The sequence below is a fragment of the Myotis yumanensis genome, unplaced genomic scaffold (assembly GCF_028538775.1).
Source record: "Myotis yumanensis isolate MYYU_CA2020_CCGP unplaced genomic scaffold, mMyoYum1.0.hap1 SCAF_18, whole genome shotgun sequence".
Classification (NCBI taxonomy): domain Eukaryota; kingdom Metazoa; phylum Chordata; class Mammalia; order Chiroptera; family Vespertilionidae; genus Myotis; species Myotis yumanensis.
The window spans coordinates 7,339,937-7,357,100 of NW_027223769.1; the positions used below are offsets into that span (position 1 = coordinate 7,339,937).

Consider the following 17,164-nt stretch of genomic DNA (forward strand, 5'->3'; position numbering starts at 1 on the left):
TACGTTCTGGCACTCCATGCCAAGTTTTCCATTACTTCTTTGAAACATTTAGAACAGATACTTTGAAGCCTTTTGGGGCAAAATACAACATTGTGGCCCACTAATTACTTAGTTACTCTGACTATCTTTTTCTGAATATGGGTCATTTTCTCCCTCCTTTATTTTTGTTTTGTTTTCTTTGCATGTTCAGTAATTTTTGCTAAAAACTTGGGCTTTGTGAATACTTATTTATAGTAATTCTGTTATGGGTTGGCTCAACGAGATAGACCACCAACTCAGAATTTAAATTTGAAAGCCGTTTATTAAGCTGGCCAGCTGACCACAGCCCGTACCTTCCCCCTCTGGGAAGCCTCGCGGCATGTGGCAAAGAGCAAGTGTGCATTATGATTTTTATAGCAAAACAGTGTTACCTTAGAAGCTCACAGAAAGTTCATAAGCACAAAGGGGGGGGGGGGGGGTAAACAGAGTCACACCTGACTGGTCTAAGACAATCTAGCAATTTTTCTTCCATGGTTCCTAACCCTGCAACCCCCCTCCATACATCAGTCCCTCCTCCCAGCACATACACAATCCTCATATCCTGGCAACACAATCCTTCTCCATACGTCAGTCCCCCCTCCCAGCACATTCTGTAACATTCTGTAACCCTTCCATGGCCCAGTCCCTCACCCTAGCACATTCCCTACTGGTCTTATGCCCGAATCAAATCTTTGATTCAGCGCCCTCCTCTACGATATGAAATTGAGGAGGCATTTGGCAATGTAGGGGTCAAGCCACCAGGGAAGAGTCTGGCATTTGATGGTGAAGAATTGGCTAGGGTCTCGGCCACTGACATAGAGTCTTAGTTCCCATGTCTTTCTCCTTCCCATTGGTCAGTTCACCAGGTGAGAGGCATGAGGAGGATGGGGTTACAATTTCTAGTGCCTCTTTCCTGCGACTTTGATGGTGGTTGGAGTGCTCAGCACCACCTGGTAGGGTCCATCCCATCTAGGTTCCAGGCTGCTAGGGTCGTGACGTTTCACCCAGACGAGGTCACCCGGAGAGAAGGCAGGCTGCGTCGGACTGGTTTTCGGTGCGTCCTCTTCTTGTACAGCTCTCACCACCCGTTGTGCTGACGTGGCGCTGCTCTGCAAAGCCTGTAAGGACTTAAGCAAATTTCGGGTAGACAGCCGGGCAATTTCTTCCTCCCTTAGGCGGGGAAGAAGAGGTGGCGGCCTACCAAACATAATTTCAAAAGGGACGAGTCCTTTTATATACGGGGTGCACCTAGCTCTGAGGAGGGCAAAAGGAAGGAGACTTACCCAGTTTTCGCCAGTCTCTAATTTTAACTTAATGTTTCCTTTAAGATCCAATTTATCCTCTTTACCTGTCCAGAACTCTGTAGTCTATAAACACAATGTAATTTTCAAGTAACTCTTAGGGCCTTAACTATGGATTGTGTAACTTTGGCGATAAACGCCAGGCCATCGTCGGACCCCATGTATAGTGGCAGGCTAAACCGGGGGACAATTTCGGTGAGGAGTTTTCTAACTACTACCTGTGCTGTCTCTGCCTTGGTTGGGTATGCCTCAGGCCAGCCAGAGAAGGTATCAATGAAAACCAGCAGGTACTTATACCCTCCTTGTCCTCCTGGCATCTCGGTGAAGTCCACTTCCCAGTGTTCTCCAGGGTTCTGACCTTGGAATCACTGTCACTGCGGCTACAACAGGGGGCCCTTGATTCACCCCGGCACACACTTGGCACCTTCTAGCAAACTCTTGAGATATTTTCTGGAGCCCTGGGATGTAAAATTCTCTTCCCAGTAGTTCTGATAGCTTCATTCCCCTCAGGTGGGTGCTCTGGTGGGTTTGGAAAGCGATGGTCCGCCCCAGGGCTTCTGGCATTATAGGCCTCCCATCTGGCAGAATTAGCCATCCAGCCTCTCCTTCCCTGGCCCTTAGTTTCTCAGCTAGCCTCTGCTCCTCTGGGAGATGAGCAGGCTTCTCTGGGAGCCTTCGTGCTGGCAGGGCTACGAGAACTTCTAGGGGCCCTACTGGTCTTTTAGTCAATTCCTTGGCCCCTATATGGCTGCCAGGTGGTTAAGTATCTCAGGAGCTTTTTCCTTTCCTCCTGAGGTCAGGAGACTTTTTTAAGGTGGCTCCCGTGTCCTGCTGTAAGGGCAGTGTGAGGAGATATATCCCTGCAGTCCCTGGGTAGGTCTGGCAGGGCCAGTGCCGGGGCGCTTACCAGGGCTTCTTAGATCTCCCCTGGCTCCTCCTCATATGCCCCCCCCGCTACCGGGTACCTTCCTCTATGAAGCTGCTCCCGTCGTCCATGTAGAGGGTCTCATCTGGATCCTGCAGGGCTGGTCCACAAGGTCCTCATGGAGGGAAGTGAGGGTAGTCAGTGTCTCCTCGCAGTCAGGCAAAGGGGCCTCTGCCTTCTCGTCAGGGAGGAGTGTGGCAGGATTCAAGGCAGCTGTTTTCAGGAAGCTGAAATGTTTACTCTTTTTCCCTTTCCCTACCAGAGGGCCTGAGTGAGAGCTATGAGTTCCACAAGGAAGTCCACCTTTTGGCCCCCCACTGTCAGGGTTATTCTGGGCTCCTGGGGGCCAGCTGAGCTCCGACAACCCCAATCCACCTCCTCCACCAGCATGGGAGGGAGTCGGTTCCCTCGTACGTTCAGGGCCCTCCCTTTTCCAATGTCCTTCCTTTCTGCAAAATGCACATTGATTTTTCCCAAGCCTGGGTTGGACTCCTTTTCTTCCTCGAGGCTTTTCTTTGCCCTTGTTGTCTCTCCGGCCCCTTGGGCCATTTTCCTCGTTTAGGGCCAGGAGGACCTTGGCCATCCGGGTGTTTAAACCTGCTCTCGGGTCCTTCAGATTGTCAAAACCTTCTGGGCCACCTCAACCAACTTAGAGATTGATTTCCCCTCAAAGCCTTCTAACTTTTGTCAGTTTTTCCTAATATTTGGGGCCGACTTGGAAACAAATGCAACATTGACAGCCCTCCGACTTTCCGGGGCATCAGGGTTAGGCCCCTGGACTGTCTCTGTCACCTTAGAGAGGTTTGTGGGTCTCCAAGCAGCAGCTCAGATGCCCCCTAATAGAGTCTGGCGATACCGATCGAGAGCCTCCTTTCCCCTGTCACTATAGGGGTTCCAGTTGGGTTGCCTGGAGGGAAACACAGCCTTTAATCTGTCTTTTATTTGTTCTTTGAGAATGGACTAAAGGAGCTTTATTTCCCTACAGGGTCTTATATGTCACAGGACCTCACAGGGTCTGTAATTCCTGTAACAGAGGGCTAGTATTCACCACTTTATTAACCCCTCTGTTCTAGACAGGCCTTCCCCAGTTTCCTACAGTTGAGGTTTTGTGCCACCCCTGACATGGGCATGGTCACACAGGCCTGTAAGACAGTATACAGGTTGCTAACTGTCAACTGTCTCTCAATAGAGACCAAAATTTAATGGGTATTCTTCTTTGCCCACCTGGGCAACTGCCCTCTCGGCAGCTAGACACCCTATACTTTTTGGGTTCATTCCACATAGCCTTTTTCATGGACAGTTTACACATAGGCCAGTTCTTCTTTCCAGCCACAAATACAGTTTGTCCAATTTCCTTAAAATGTATTCTGGCACAGGAGAAAGTTGTTTTGCTGTGCATAGGTAGCTTAATCCCTATACAACTGGGCTTGGACCTCTGTCTAGCAAATTGCAGTCTATAAGTTCAATATGCAGCCTCCGGTCCTCCTAACCCAACGAGGTTTCAGCTAGTCTCTGAGTCAGACTTCTCTCTTGGAGAATTTCAAAGTCCTGATGGCTTCCAGGTCCAGGGAGAGTGCCCTTTTCTTAACTCTGTTTATTAGTTACAGGGCCCTGCTTTCCTTGTCTTCCCATCAGTCCCCTTTATGGCAGAGCAGCGACCAGGCCTCTTTCAAGGGAGTGCACTGGAAGGGGATATTAGCCCCTCCTCTTCCAGCAGCAACAGGTACTAAACCCTTTCAGTACATTTGCAAGCAGGGAGCTTTTACTAGTTTCATCTGCAGCTTTCATAGATCCTAGGCTTGCTGCTCTATTTCTGGGGCTGTAGGAAGGCTAGTACCAATCACTGGCTTACGGCTTAATTGCTGTAGCCTGCAAGCCAAAGGCCTAAGTCTTGTATTGCTTGTTGTAAAACACTCATTTCTCACTGGGCAGCAGCAGAGAGGCAGCTCTAGTGTCAGGTAAATTTCTGCTGTTCTCTATTTTTTCGCTGCTGCTGTTTCTTTTTTCAGGGCCACTGCAGGCACCTCAGGCATCCAGCCCCCCTTCTTTGTTCATTCACTCCCCAATCTGGTCTGGAGCTGGGAATAGCACCTCGGTCTGCCTTGCTTCCCCAGAGGGCTGCCTGTCTAGCCCCAGATCTAGAGGGCCGGCCTGCAGTAGTGGCAACATAGGAACTTCAGGACTGGCGGATGTTGCAGGGTCCTGCAGGTTCTCCACCCCCCTCTCTCTCCCCATACACTGTCCCTGTCTAGTATGGGACGGACTGAAGGGGTTGAAGGATGACAAAACTCCTCCCGTAAGTGGGTCCGGAGGGAAGACAATTGGCATCGGGGGAGGCAGGGGCTCCCGGTCAAGAGCTGGTGGCGTGGCCTGGGCTTGAGGCCGGGCTCACCGGAATCCGGCACCAGGGGACCATAGGGGGCGGCCGGCTAATGGGTTCTTCCTGCTCTCCCTGAAGGACTGGGGGAGCCTTTCCCTTCTGGGGCCCGGCCAAAAGAATTGTCTGTCTCTGTCCCAATTTTCCCTCGGGAGGCAAGCCCTCATTTACCGGGGTTTCTTGGACAATATGTCAACCCAAACATGAATATAAGGAATTTGATTAGGATGCCCCGGGCGGCCGTGTATGACGTAATGGACCCGGTAGGCAGTGGTCAGATCAAAAGACCCTGCATCTGGCCACCCTTCCTGGAAAGTGGGCCACTCCCATTCACAGAATCGCTGTAAATCAAAAGCATTAACATTATAACCTTTAAATCTACCCTAGAACTTCAATTTAATACAGTAAATTACAACCTAGGTAAGAGCAGCTGATAGACAGAAATCTTTATTAACTAAGTGGGCTAATTCTCCTTAACAGTGAGCAAAAGACTCTGAGAAAAATAATTCTCGCAGCTGCCGAGAGACTTTGCAGACTGCCAAGGGGCCAGCCCAAACGTTCAGCCAAGCGTATCAACAGAAAGCAGAATAAATCAAAGTAGCTCTTACTTTACACAGACCAGTAATGATTTACACTTTCTTAGTAGACCAGCCCAGGCTGGAGCTGTATCCAGTCTTCCTTCTCTGTAGTAATTTGGCCAGTCCCACACAAACAAACTTTGTCCCGACCCCATGATGATCGGTGGCGAGAGACAGACAAGGGAAGGGGTGACCTGTTTTCACAGATCCTCACTCAGATGCCCGCCTGGCCACGTCCCTTGGGAGCTTAGATTCGTCGTAGCTAAGGTGCACCCGTATAAACCCCGGGCCTGGTCACCTCCACATGGGTGTGAGTCACCGTTATGCCATATGACAAATCGCGGAACCGCAGGTTGGGGCCCACTCGGACTCCGTAACCGAAGTCGTGGAGCCACATAAAGGAGAGGAGAGGGCAGGCCCCCTCCCTCCACACTCACACACTTTCACCAGACATTCACTCAGAGTTTAAACAATTACCCCAATTCCTAACAATTTCCCAATTCCTGAGAGAGCTCTATAGCTTCCCGGGAGGTGATCAAGCTCCCCTTCCACTCACCCGGAGTGGGCCTGACTGATAGGGGGTCGACAAAGATGACTGACCCTATCCCATTTGACAAAGACAAAGACAACAAAGAACAAAGACAAAATAAATCAGCCAAATGCAACCTAAGGTTGCCCGGAACCTGCAGCTTGCTCCTTGAAGTCCTGAAAATTTTCAAAAAACATTGCAGCAGGGTATACACAGATGCAGACAACTTTTTGACAACAAATACCAAGACAAACAAATACCAGACAGACAAACCCAGTGCAGCCTACAGCCGCACGAACCAGGGACCCCGGCCACCGTCGTGGCCGCAGGTCAGGACCAGGAGTACCGCTGCGTCCAGCCCTCCGTATAGGTCCTTCCGTGGGACGTCCCAATTCCTGTTTAACGACCGGTCCCTACCTCTCTCGAGAGTCCAGGTGGCTTGGTTTCCGAATTGAAAGTTTTGGGTGGACTGGAGGCCTCCTTGGTAGTCATTCTCCACAGGTGTGGGGTATCTCGCTGAGTGCCCGGCGACCAGTGGGGGAGAGCCTCCTGCCCTAAACAAGGGGTCCCTCTCACCCCTGCCAGGGGAGAGCCTCCAGCCCTAAATAAGGGGTCCCTCTCCTCCCTGCCGGGTATCTCGCTGCAGGCCTCCAAATGTTATGGGTTGGCTCAACGAGATAGACCACCAACTCAGAATTTAAATTTGAAAGCCGTTTATTAAGCTGGCCAGCTGACCACAGCCCGTACCTTCCCCCTCTGGGAAGCCTCGCGGCATGTGGCAAAGAGCAAGTGTGCATTATGATTTTTATAGCAAAACAGTGTTACCTTAGAAGCTCACAGAAAGTTCATAAGCACAAAGGGGGGGGGGGGGTAAACAGAGTCACACCTGACTGGTCTAAGACAATCTAGCAATTTTTCTTCCATGGTTCCTAACCCTGCAACCCCCCTCCATACGTCAGTCCCTCCTCCCAGCACATACACAATCCTCATATCCTGGCAACACAATCCTTCTCCATACGTCAGTCCCCCCTCCCAGCACATTCTGTAACATTCTGTAACCCTTCCATGGCCCAGTCCCTCACCCCAGCACAATTCAAAATCAGTTATATCTATTGTTCTAATGATTATTGTGTTTTTTCTAGCAGATGATTCACTTAGTTGGATTCAAGCTTCATCTTCTGCCCTACTGTGCTCCCCACCCCCGCCCTCAATTTCCACTTCAAGTATGAAGCAGCTCATATATTTGGCTTAGTTTTTTAAACTCCAGCTACTGCTTTTTACCCTGGCCCCCTAAGGAGAGGTAGGTCCTCCTTCTCCTCATGTTCTTTAGCTCTCAGGCAAAGAGTTGATGAGTGCTTATACATAGCTTTGGGGGCTTACTTTCTGCTGTTTTCTTTTTCCCAGGGTTTTACCCTTTATACTATCCTACTGTTTTGTCAGCCTCAATTTCTAATACCTGAGCCTGTAAGACTTAAGTTTTATTCTCTTTGAGCTATCAGCAAGTTGTGGAATGCTGGTAATAAAAAATACAGAAATCTCAATCTCTTTAGGAGCACTTTTATTTTTTAAAACTCTTTTCTGATATCTTTCTGTCTGCTTTTCCTAAGCCCTCTGTGATCTCTCCAACAATTGCTTAGTTTAACTCAACTTGGATTTCTGGCAGAGTTTTGACTCAGAATTTAGGTCTCATCTGTTCTACAGTTCTCTTACTTTCAGAATTTATCTCTAATTTTCCAGCTCGTCTGCCATCCAGTTCTGTTCTATACCACCTTTGAGGAAGTACTCTGTGATTTTCTACCTTAACAGCTATGTGATTTGGGGTACAATACTTCATGCAAAAAAGCCACAAACTTAACAGTCTTACCCATTGTAGGTGCTGTCTTTTAAGGATATTTCTGCTTGTTTTTGGTTGCCTTTCAGTGCTATCTATTAGTTGGTTATTATATATTGTATTCAGATTTTATCATTATTACTAGAGGCCTGGTGCACGGATTCGTGCACTGATGGAGTCCCTCAGCCTGGCCTGCACCCTCTCACAGTCCGGGACCACTCTGGGGATGTAGCAGTGCACAAAGCCGCAGATGGCTGGGGAGGAGCCCAAGCCGGGGCCGGGAGCCACTCCCACTCATCCCAGCCCTGTGGCACCTGCTGCTGTGGAGCCAGGAGAGGCTCGTGCTGCCGCAGCTGCACTCACCAGCCTTGAGCCCAGCTTCTGGCTGAGCAGCGCTCCTGCTGTGGGAGCGCACTGACCACCAGGAGGCAGCTCCTGCATTGAGCATCTGCCCCTGGTGGTCAGTGCATGTCATAGCTACCAGTTGACTGATTGTTTGGTCGTTCAGTCATTCAGTCACTTAGGCTTTTATATATATAAATTAGAGGCCTGGTGCACAGATTTGTGCACTAGTGGGGTCCCTCAGCCTGGTCTGCGGGGATCGGGCCAAAAAAGGCTCTCCAAAATCCCCCAAGGGATCCCGGATTGCAAAGGGGTGCAGGCCAGACCCAGGGACCACACCAGTGCACGATTGGGGCTGGAGGGGACCACAGGAGGGCTCCAGGGCGTGTCCGGCCCATCTCACACAGTTCTGATCAGACGATCAGGGCCGGTCAGCCAGGGAGGGACCTCAGGAGGTTGGCCAGCTGGGGAGGGACCACGGGAGGGCTCCAAGGTGTGTCCGGCCCCTCTTGCCCAGTCCCAATCGAGGCCATCTCACCCAGTCCCGATGGGGGGCTGATTGGGGCCAGCCGGCCAGGGAGGGACTTCAGAAGGTTGGCTGGCTGGGGAAGGACTGCAGGAGGGTTCCAGAGCGTGTCCGGCCTGTCTCGCCCAATCCTGATCGGCCAGACCCCAGCAGCAAGCTAACCTACCAGAGCTCAGAGCTCAGAGCCTGAGACTCCCTCCCGATTGAAAAAGGCAATCATGTCCTCAGCCGCCAGCCCTCCCCGCACGCACCTCCGCACCTTTGTATTTACTTCAGCACTGCACCTCCCCTGAGTCTCAGTATGTCAGTGCACGTCATAGCGATTGGTCAAATGGTCAAACGGTCTTTTATTATATAGGATCTGAGATATCGTTTTCCTGGCCAATTCATTGTATGATCACTTCATTCAGTGCACGTCATAGCGATTGGTCAAATGGTCAAACGGTCTTTTATTATATAGGATCTGAGATATCGTTTTCCTGGCCAATTTGTTGTATGATCACTTCATGCCAAAACTCACTTCCATGCATTTTAAAACCATATTCTTCTTGCACATTACAGTAATCTTGAAGGGGGGGGGGATTAACCTCCTCATTGGATGCTGAGAAAATTGTTCTGCTGTTATAACATACTGCATCTTGTACATACTTCTGTTGTACTACTTGTAATACCTTGCAGGTTTGTGTTTACACATACTTTCTTGAAGGTATATGTTACAAGTTTGAGGCTGTAACTTCTTGTAAGAGGGACATTGTTTTGTATGTCTTCTTTTTAATATGTTTTTATTGATTTTTAGAGAGAGAGGAAGAGAAAGAGATAGATAGAAACATCAGTGAGAGAGAAACATCACCAATCAGCTGCCTCCTGTATGCCCCCTATTGGGGATAAAGCCCGCAACCCAGGCATGTGCCCTGGCCAGGAATCAAACCTGTGTCCTATTGGTTCATGGGTCAGTGCTCAACCACTGAGCCACACTGGCTGAGCTGTTTTGTATGTCTTGGCATCCCAGTGAATGAATGCAGTTTTAGGGTACAAAGTGACTTCACAGTAAATAGTTTAAAATGAGTTATTAAATAAATTTGGTGGCAGGTACTTATACTTTGATTTTGTTTTCCTCACAATGTAAATCACAAAAATAACAGGCTTTCTTTACAAGTTTTCTTATGAATGCCACAAAGAAACAGGATCAAAACTAGTGCCTAATATCTAGTCAACTTGTTGTGAACACAGTTTCTATCCATTGCAGGGATTAGTGTCATTCAAGGATGTGACTGTGGACTTCACACAGGAGGAATGGCAGCACCTAGATCCTGCTCAGAAGACTCTATACATGGATGTGATGTTGGAAAACTATTGCCACCTCATTTCTGTGGGTAAGAAAACCTTTCTGACACTTTCAATAGCATGTATTTTCTTTCATAGTGCCTAAAGTATGTGTGATCTTGAATTTCAAGGATAACAGGTGATGATTCCTTTGTGGTTAACAGAAAGAATGATTATATCTTTCACTTGCACAGTACAAGGTGTTAAGTTTACTGTTACACAAAGGTGTATCTTAATATGCAGTATTGGAAATGCAGTATTAAAAAAAACCTTACCAGTTTTTTCAAGCATATTGAACCATAAGCAACTTAATCCAAATCTTTCCTTATCAGGGTGTCACATGACCAAGCCTGATGTGATCCTGAAGTTGGAACGAGGAGAAGAGCCATGGACATCATTGACAGGTCAGACCTGCTTAGGTGAGTTTCTGACTCTAAAACAGATGAAACTAGTGGAATATAAACGTTTAAATGGTTATGAAGTTGGTGACAAGATATCTATCACTTGTTACTTATTTGTTTTTTATATGAAATTGAAATGCTTAATTATTCAAGGACTAACATAATAAGTCTTAATCTGGTCTTTTCAAATTTATTTCTCTCTTGGAAACTCTTCCTAATTTCCACTTAATCCAGACTGCTAACTTTTCTCCAACAATGTAGGATTTGTCGTATCTGTGTTTTTCATTGTGTTGTATTCTCACTTTCAGAAACTGTGTATCTTATGGTTCAGTCATGAGATTTCTTCTCCATGAATTATTTCTTGACTACTCATCATATCCACTGTTGTGTGTTTTTCTGTTAATTCCCTTGCTACTTGTGAATTATAACATATATAGTAGTTGGAAATGATTAGATAGTGTAATATCTGATTGTACATGGTTTATGCTTAAGAATCCTTTCCCTCAAAGATAAGATCCCTGTTTCAGTCTTTGCTGTAGGTATTTAGTACTTGCTTCATGAACTTTTTGTGGAGCTATACAGGGGAGATATCTTGTTTCCCTCATTCAGAAAGCATGTACTTATAAGTTCCTTTTAGGATATACCTTTTTAGGCCATGGCAGTATACATTCTGAATAAAATGTTTTGTTTCTACCAAACACTACCTATGACACATAAAATCAATGTAAACTTTTTATGGCTGAGATTTGTCAGATATAGGAACAACCCTTAAAACTTGCTTGAATATGAAGAGTGATTCTAAGGGGTTTAAAGTTTTGTTTACAGAAAAAATTCCTTGTATGTTAGTATTGATGGTAATGGACTCAAGGCAGAAAAATATTTGTGAGCCTAGGTTTAGCATTGCCCCACTAGATTTGGATGATTGAAAAGTAACAGAAGTCAAATATAGCTCTAAACTTATAAGAGAAATGAAGGTGAAAGTTAAAGAACAATCTAGAACCAGAATGAACAATCTCATCTGGAATTGGGAATGTTACTGTAAATTGGGGAAATTGAACAGTCTTTCTTTAAACCTGAAAAAATAAGTCAGCAATTAAAAAGAGGAATAATTATAATTGATGGTCATGAGAGTTGTTTTTTTTTAACAATTCTGAAAGAATTGGTAGTAACAGCAATCTGAATACACCAGTGAGTATAACCCTAGTCAGTTTTAAATTTCCTGTTGTGTTCTCTTAGTTTTGTTTTTGTTTTTTGTTTTTTTTCAGAAGAGAAAATGATTCCCAGCTATATGGAGAATTAGACCTAGACTATAGGATAGTTTTTCTAAACACTAGGAAATTAATTGATGCTTAGAATCATTAATTAACTATTGATAGCTACAAGGACAGGGGTGGTAGAACAACTGGAAGTGTTTTACCTTGCAATCCAAAATTGATAAATAAAAGTATAGGCTCTGATCTGTGTCCTCCCAAAGTAATCCTTTCTCTAATATTTTCCCTGAATAAGCTTTTCTACTAATCTTGTCAATCCTACTTAAAGCTTAATGCCCTTGATAGTTTCACTTTATTGCCTATGAATCTACCTATCAAAATATCAATCCTCTTCCACCATTTTTGTCTTCTCTTCACTGCTTCTTATGTTCGGTCAACTTTATGTATGATGTTCTGGTGCAAAGTGGAAAAGTTATTAGCATTCATTGCTTATTTTTTTATTCTTTTCCACACTGAAGCAGATGTTTCATTTAGCTTTTGTGTCCCATGCAGTGAGTAATTTGTCTAATGTCTTCTTTTGCCTCACATAATAGACCCTAGTTCAATTCCTTTTCATAGCAAATGTGTGAACATTCACAAGTTATTATTAATTATATTCTTTTCTAGAAAAAAACTGGAAACCTGAAGACTTTTTAGTGAAATTCAAGGAACACCAACATAAGTATTCTAGATCAGTTGTATTCATCAGTCACAAAAAACTGATTAAGGAGAACAATAATGTGTATGACAACACACTTACTTTAAGCAAAAACCCTATAAATTCAAAAAATCTAATTCCTGAATATAACCATTATGGAAAGATTTTTAAAAATGTATCAGAATTAATCATCAATAATATAAGTCCTGCAAGAAAGAGGCATAGTGAGTATGATGGATATGAGAAGTCACTCTTTAGTGCTAAATCAGAGACAGCTCACTATGGAGTCAAATCCCATAATCAAAATGGTAGGGCTATCAGTCATAATGAAGTTCGGATGCAGTATTGTAAGATGGAAACTCCAGCACAGTCATTTGGATATAATGACTGCGAGAAATTATTGCTTAAAAAAGGAAGCTTACTTACATATCAGAGAACATACATAAAAGAAAACACATCTGAATATAATAAAAGGAGAAGAGCAACCAATATTGAAAAAAAACATATTTGCACTGAATGTGGAAAGTCCTTCTGCAGGAAGTCAGTATTGATTCTGCATCAGGGAATTCACACAGAGGAAAAACCCTATCAATGTCATGAGTGTGGAAGTTCATTTAGAAGGAAGTCATATCTCACTGATCATCAGAGAACACACACAGGAGAAAAACCCTTTGTTTGTAATGAATGTGGTAAGTCCTTTCGTCTAAAGACAGCCCTCACTGATCATAAGAGAACACATACAGGGGAGAAATCATATGAATGTCTACAGTGTAGGAATGCCTTCAGATTGAAGTCACATCTCATCCGTCATCAGAGAACTCATACAGGAGAGAAACCATATGAGTGTAATGACTGTGGGAAGTCTTTCCGCCAGAAGACAACACTCTCTCTACATCAGAGAATTCATACAGGAGAGAAGCCTTATATTTGTGTAGAATGTGGGAAGTCCTTTCACCAGAAGGCAAACCTTACTGTACATCAGAGAACTCATACAGGGGAAAAGCCGTATATTTGTAATAAATGTGGGAAATCCTTTTCCCAGAAGACAACTCTTGCTCTTCATGAGAAAACTCATAATAAGGAGAAACCCTATATTTGTAATGAATGTGGAAAGTCCTTCCGCCAGAAGACAACCCTTGTATCACATCAGAGAACACATACTGGGGAAAAATCTTATGAATGCCCTCACTGTGGGAAGGCCTTTAGAATGAAATCATACCTCATTGATCATCACAGAACTCACACGGGAGAGAAACCATATGAATGTAATGAATGTGGAAAATCCTTTAGTCAGAAGACAAATCTCAATCTACACCAGAGAATCCATACAGGGGAAAAACCCTATATTTGTAATGAATGTGGGAAGTCCTTTCGCCAGAAAGCAACCCTCACTGTACATCACAAAATACATACAGGTCAGAAATCCTATGAATGTTCTCAGTGTGGGAAAGCCTTTAGCAGGAAGTCCTATCTCATTCATCATCAAAGAACTCATACAGGAGAGAAACCATACAAGTGCAATGAATGTGAAAAGTGCTTCCGCCAGAAGACAAATCTAATTGTACATCAGAGAACTCACACAGGGGAGAAACCCTATATTTGTAATGAGTGTGGTAAGTCCTTTAGTTATAAGAGAAACCTCATTGTCCATCAGAGAACTCACAAGGGAGAAAAAATGGACATGCAATAAAATGTGATTTCTTTGGGAAGCGTTCCTTCCCAAGTTATTGTAAAACTTTAGTTTTTAAAAGCATGCTAATAAGGTCATTTTAATCACAGATATTATTAATTTAAAGTACCATACAGCATAACTTTTTACTGCTTACTAGAATAAAAATTGGTATGATCATTGTTACTGAACTCTATCAGCAGTGAATCTAATTTTTGTTTTCAAGTTCTGATGACTCAATTTACTTTTTAAAAACTTATACAGGGAGAGGCAAGATTTTTAAATGGCCAAAAGCATTAGTCTTCATAACAGAAATGAAATATGAACTATATTTCTCATTGCATTCGGTGAAAAAAAAACACATAGTTATTACTTCCCCAAAGATTATCACTTCCCTGGCTTATAACAGCATGAAGTAGTTTTTGCATGTCTTTACATATTTTTATCACACATCATGAATTCTTTTGTGTCTTTTTTCACTCAACATTCTGAAGATTCATACATTGTGTGGCAGTAGTGTTTTCATATTTATTTTGTATAGTATTCCACTTTTAAAATATCCTGCTGTTTATCCTCTTGATGATTATTTGTATTTTTTATAATTTTGTGTTATAATAAAGTTACTACTACTATAAGTATTCTTGTATATTTCTTTGTGCATGTGTGTATGTATTTCTGTTGATTTTACATTAAGACTGGAATTACTCCATCCAAGGGGATATGTAAGCTTTTTCAGTTTATGATAGATACTGCCAAACAGCTCAGACCTTTCTCAACTTTGGAAAGTAACAGCTCTGATTGTAATCAATGTGGAGAAATGTCTTTAGTAATCATTCAACTGGAGAATTCCTATTAAATCAAATTCTTATGATATCATACTTGTGAGAATGTTAATCATGAATATATGAATGTCATTAATGTAGAAAGATCTTTAGTTGTGGCTGAATCCTTGCACAATGCTATTGGAGGGAATCCTATAGTTGTCATTATTAAAGGGGTAATTTTAGGCATAGTTTACACCTAATTCAACATCAAAGAGTTCATTCTAGAGACAGGGAGGTTAAGAAGGAACATAGGTGAGTAGAATTTGGGAGTGTAGTTGTTATAGTAGACACAGTTACAGGAAATATGTATAAGTAAGGCTATATATAATATAATATGCCTATATAAAATAAGCTTTGTATAGCTTGACTTATCTTGCAGAACATGTTGGTCTCTGGAAATTCCAAATGAAAACTCACTGAACAGGTTTTGATGTTTGAAAATTCGAAATCTGCTAAGACAGTAGTATCTGTACATCTCTGTGAAAACAGTAAGCTCAGCAGCAACTTGAATTGTGTTACTAAATGCCCTTCTGGAGAAGGTTAATTTTAACCTATATTTACTACATACAATTATTGTGTGTAATAAAATTTTGTAGAAATTAAAATAACCATGAAGTTTTTTTTTCTCAAATGGGTAGAACTGTAAACCAGATCTAAGTAAGCAGGAACATGGTTGATAGCTTAATTATCTGGCAAAAAAAAAAATGTTTAACAAGCCCTCTGGCCTATAGAAAGGGTTAACAATAGCCAGTGGGTAGTGAATGGAATCATGCTTAAGAGTACAGACAAGCCGAAACTGGTTTGGCTCAGTGGATAGAGCGTTGGCCTGCGGACTGAAAGGTCCCAGGTTCGATTCCGGTCAAGGGCATGTACCTGGGTTGCGGGCACATCCCCAGTAGGAGGTGTGCAGGAGGCGGCTGATCGATGTTTCTCTCTCATCGATGTTTCTAAGTCTCTATCTCTCTCCCTTCCTCTTTGTAAAAAATCAATAAAATATATTTTTAAAAAAAAGAGTACAGACAAGATGAACATATAAAATAACTACAAGTAGTTAAGATTACAGGTCCTATATTCAGAACTATGAAAACCTAGGAATTATTCATTTAAATAAATCTATTTGTAGGTGAATGGTACTATCAATGGTAATTAACAAAAGAATTGTATTCATGACCAGGGGCGCAAGCCTTCCTCTGTTTTCTGGGTATGTAGTAAGTGGGAGGCGTGATCTAATTGCATCTGTTTGTTCTAGCCTCAACCCATGAAAGGTATTGGAAATGTGTGAGTCACATTTTCTTGGACAGTCTACTCTTCCTTGTTTTTGCTACTTTATATTTATAAGTAGGACATTATATTCATGTTTTGTAGGTCTTGTGTATGTATGGTGTACTAATGGACAGTTTTTAAATGACTCAACTTAAAGGTACAGTTATAGACTGAGAGATGATTAGGCTTTTTTCTTACCTAAGAGAACTGTTAATATAGGAAGTTATAAAATTATTTGTATAGTTATCATTGGGTATCTCTCCATATTTATGCTGTTACATAGCATATTTATCTCTCCATATCTTGGCTATTTCCCAAGATTTTAATTTTTACTCTCCTATCATAGTTGCTATACCCACCAAAATATATAGCACTTTCAGGAAGGAAAGAGATGGGGTATTATTAGAAGAAACACATTGCTAATATATTCATTCGAATAAAAAATGTTTAAAACTGAAGCCAGTCACATCCTAGGGCAGATAGTAAATATCCTAAACTTATTTTTACATTTTATATTTCCATTGTTTCCTAAATTCTATATTAAACTATCCTCATGCAAATCTGAAATATACATATATAATCTCAGTTGGCTGAAGGGGAGAGGAGCAATGAAAAGACATTCTGCAAAAGTTTGACCATAAAGAGTTATCCTAGCTCTAGCTGGTTGTAAGTGAAGAAATTGGATATTTGGCTGAAGGGGTTTCTAAAGAAAATGTTAGCTCAGTGGATAGAGCGTCGGCCTGCAGACTGAAGTGTGCTAGGTTTGATTCTGGTCAGGAGCACATGCTGGGGTTGCAGGCTCCATCCACAGTGAGGGGCGTGCAGGAAGCAGCCAATCAATGATGATTCTCTCTCATCATTGATGTTTCTTCTCCCTCTGCCTTCCTCTCTACAACCAATAAAAATATATTTTTTTAAAGTTATCCTACTTGAAGTGTCCCTGCAAAAATTCAAAGAAGTGGCAAATTGTTTTTCGTACGATTTTTCTGTTTTTTTAATTTTAGCTTTTCCATTTAAACTATGTCAAATTTAATATTATAAATATATATCACTTAAAATATATACTATAATTTTTAAAAAATACACTAGAGTTTGTAGATTTAACTACTAAAATTGCAGTGATTTGTTATGGCAGCCACAGAAAACTAATACGCATATTTTGGTACCAGGAAATGGCAACTCCATAGAATATAATGAATTTATTATAGGGTCATTTATAGGATTGTAGGATCAAAACAGACAAATGACCCAGCCCTCTTCACTAACAGACTCCTAATACAGTACTCTTTTCTTTTTTTTAATCTTTAATTTCTTTATTGCTTAAGGTATTACATATGTGTCCTCATCCC

General features: G+C 42.8%; 1 protein-coding gene across 3 annotated transcripts in view; it reads left to right on the plus strand.

Moving 5' to 3' along the window:
- ZNF567 (zinc finger protein 567) overlaps nucleotides 1-14,276 on the plus strand; it is a 72,515-nt gene extending 58,239 nt beyond the window's left edge. For all 3 annotated transcript variants that reach the window (XM_070398411.1, XM_070398412.1, XM_070398413.1), the window contains 3 exons: nucleotides 9,674-9,800; nucleotides 10,083-10,169; nucleotides 12,029-14,276. In XM_070398411.1, coding sequence (XP_070254512.1) covers nucleotides 9,674-9,800; nucleotides 10,083-10,169; nucleotides 12,029-13,749 — 1,935 coding nt within the window. In that variant the 3' untranslated portion in view covers nucleotides 13,750-14,276. The remainder of the gene's footprint in view (nucleotides 1-9,673; nucleotides 9,801-10,082; nucleotides 10,170-12,028) is intronic.
- The last annotated feature ends 2,888 nt before the right edge of the window (nucleotides 14,277-17,164 follow it).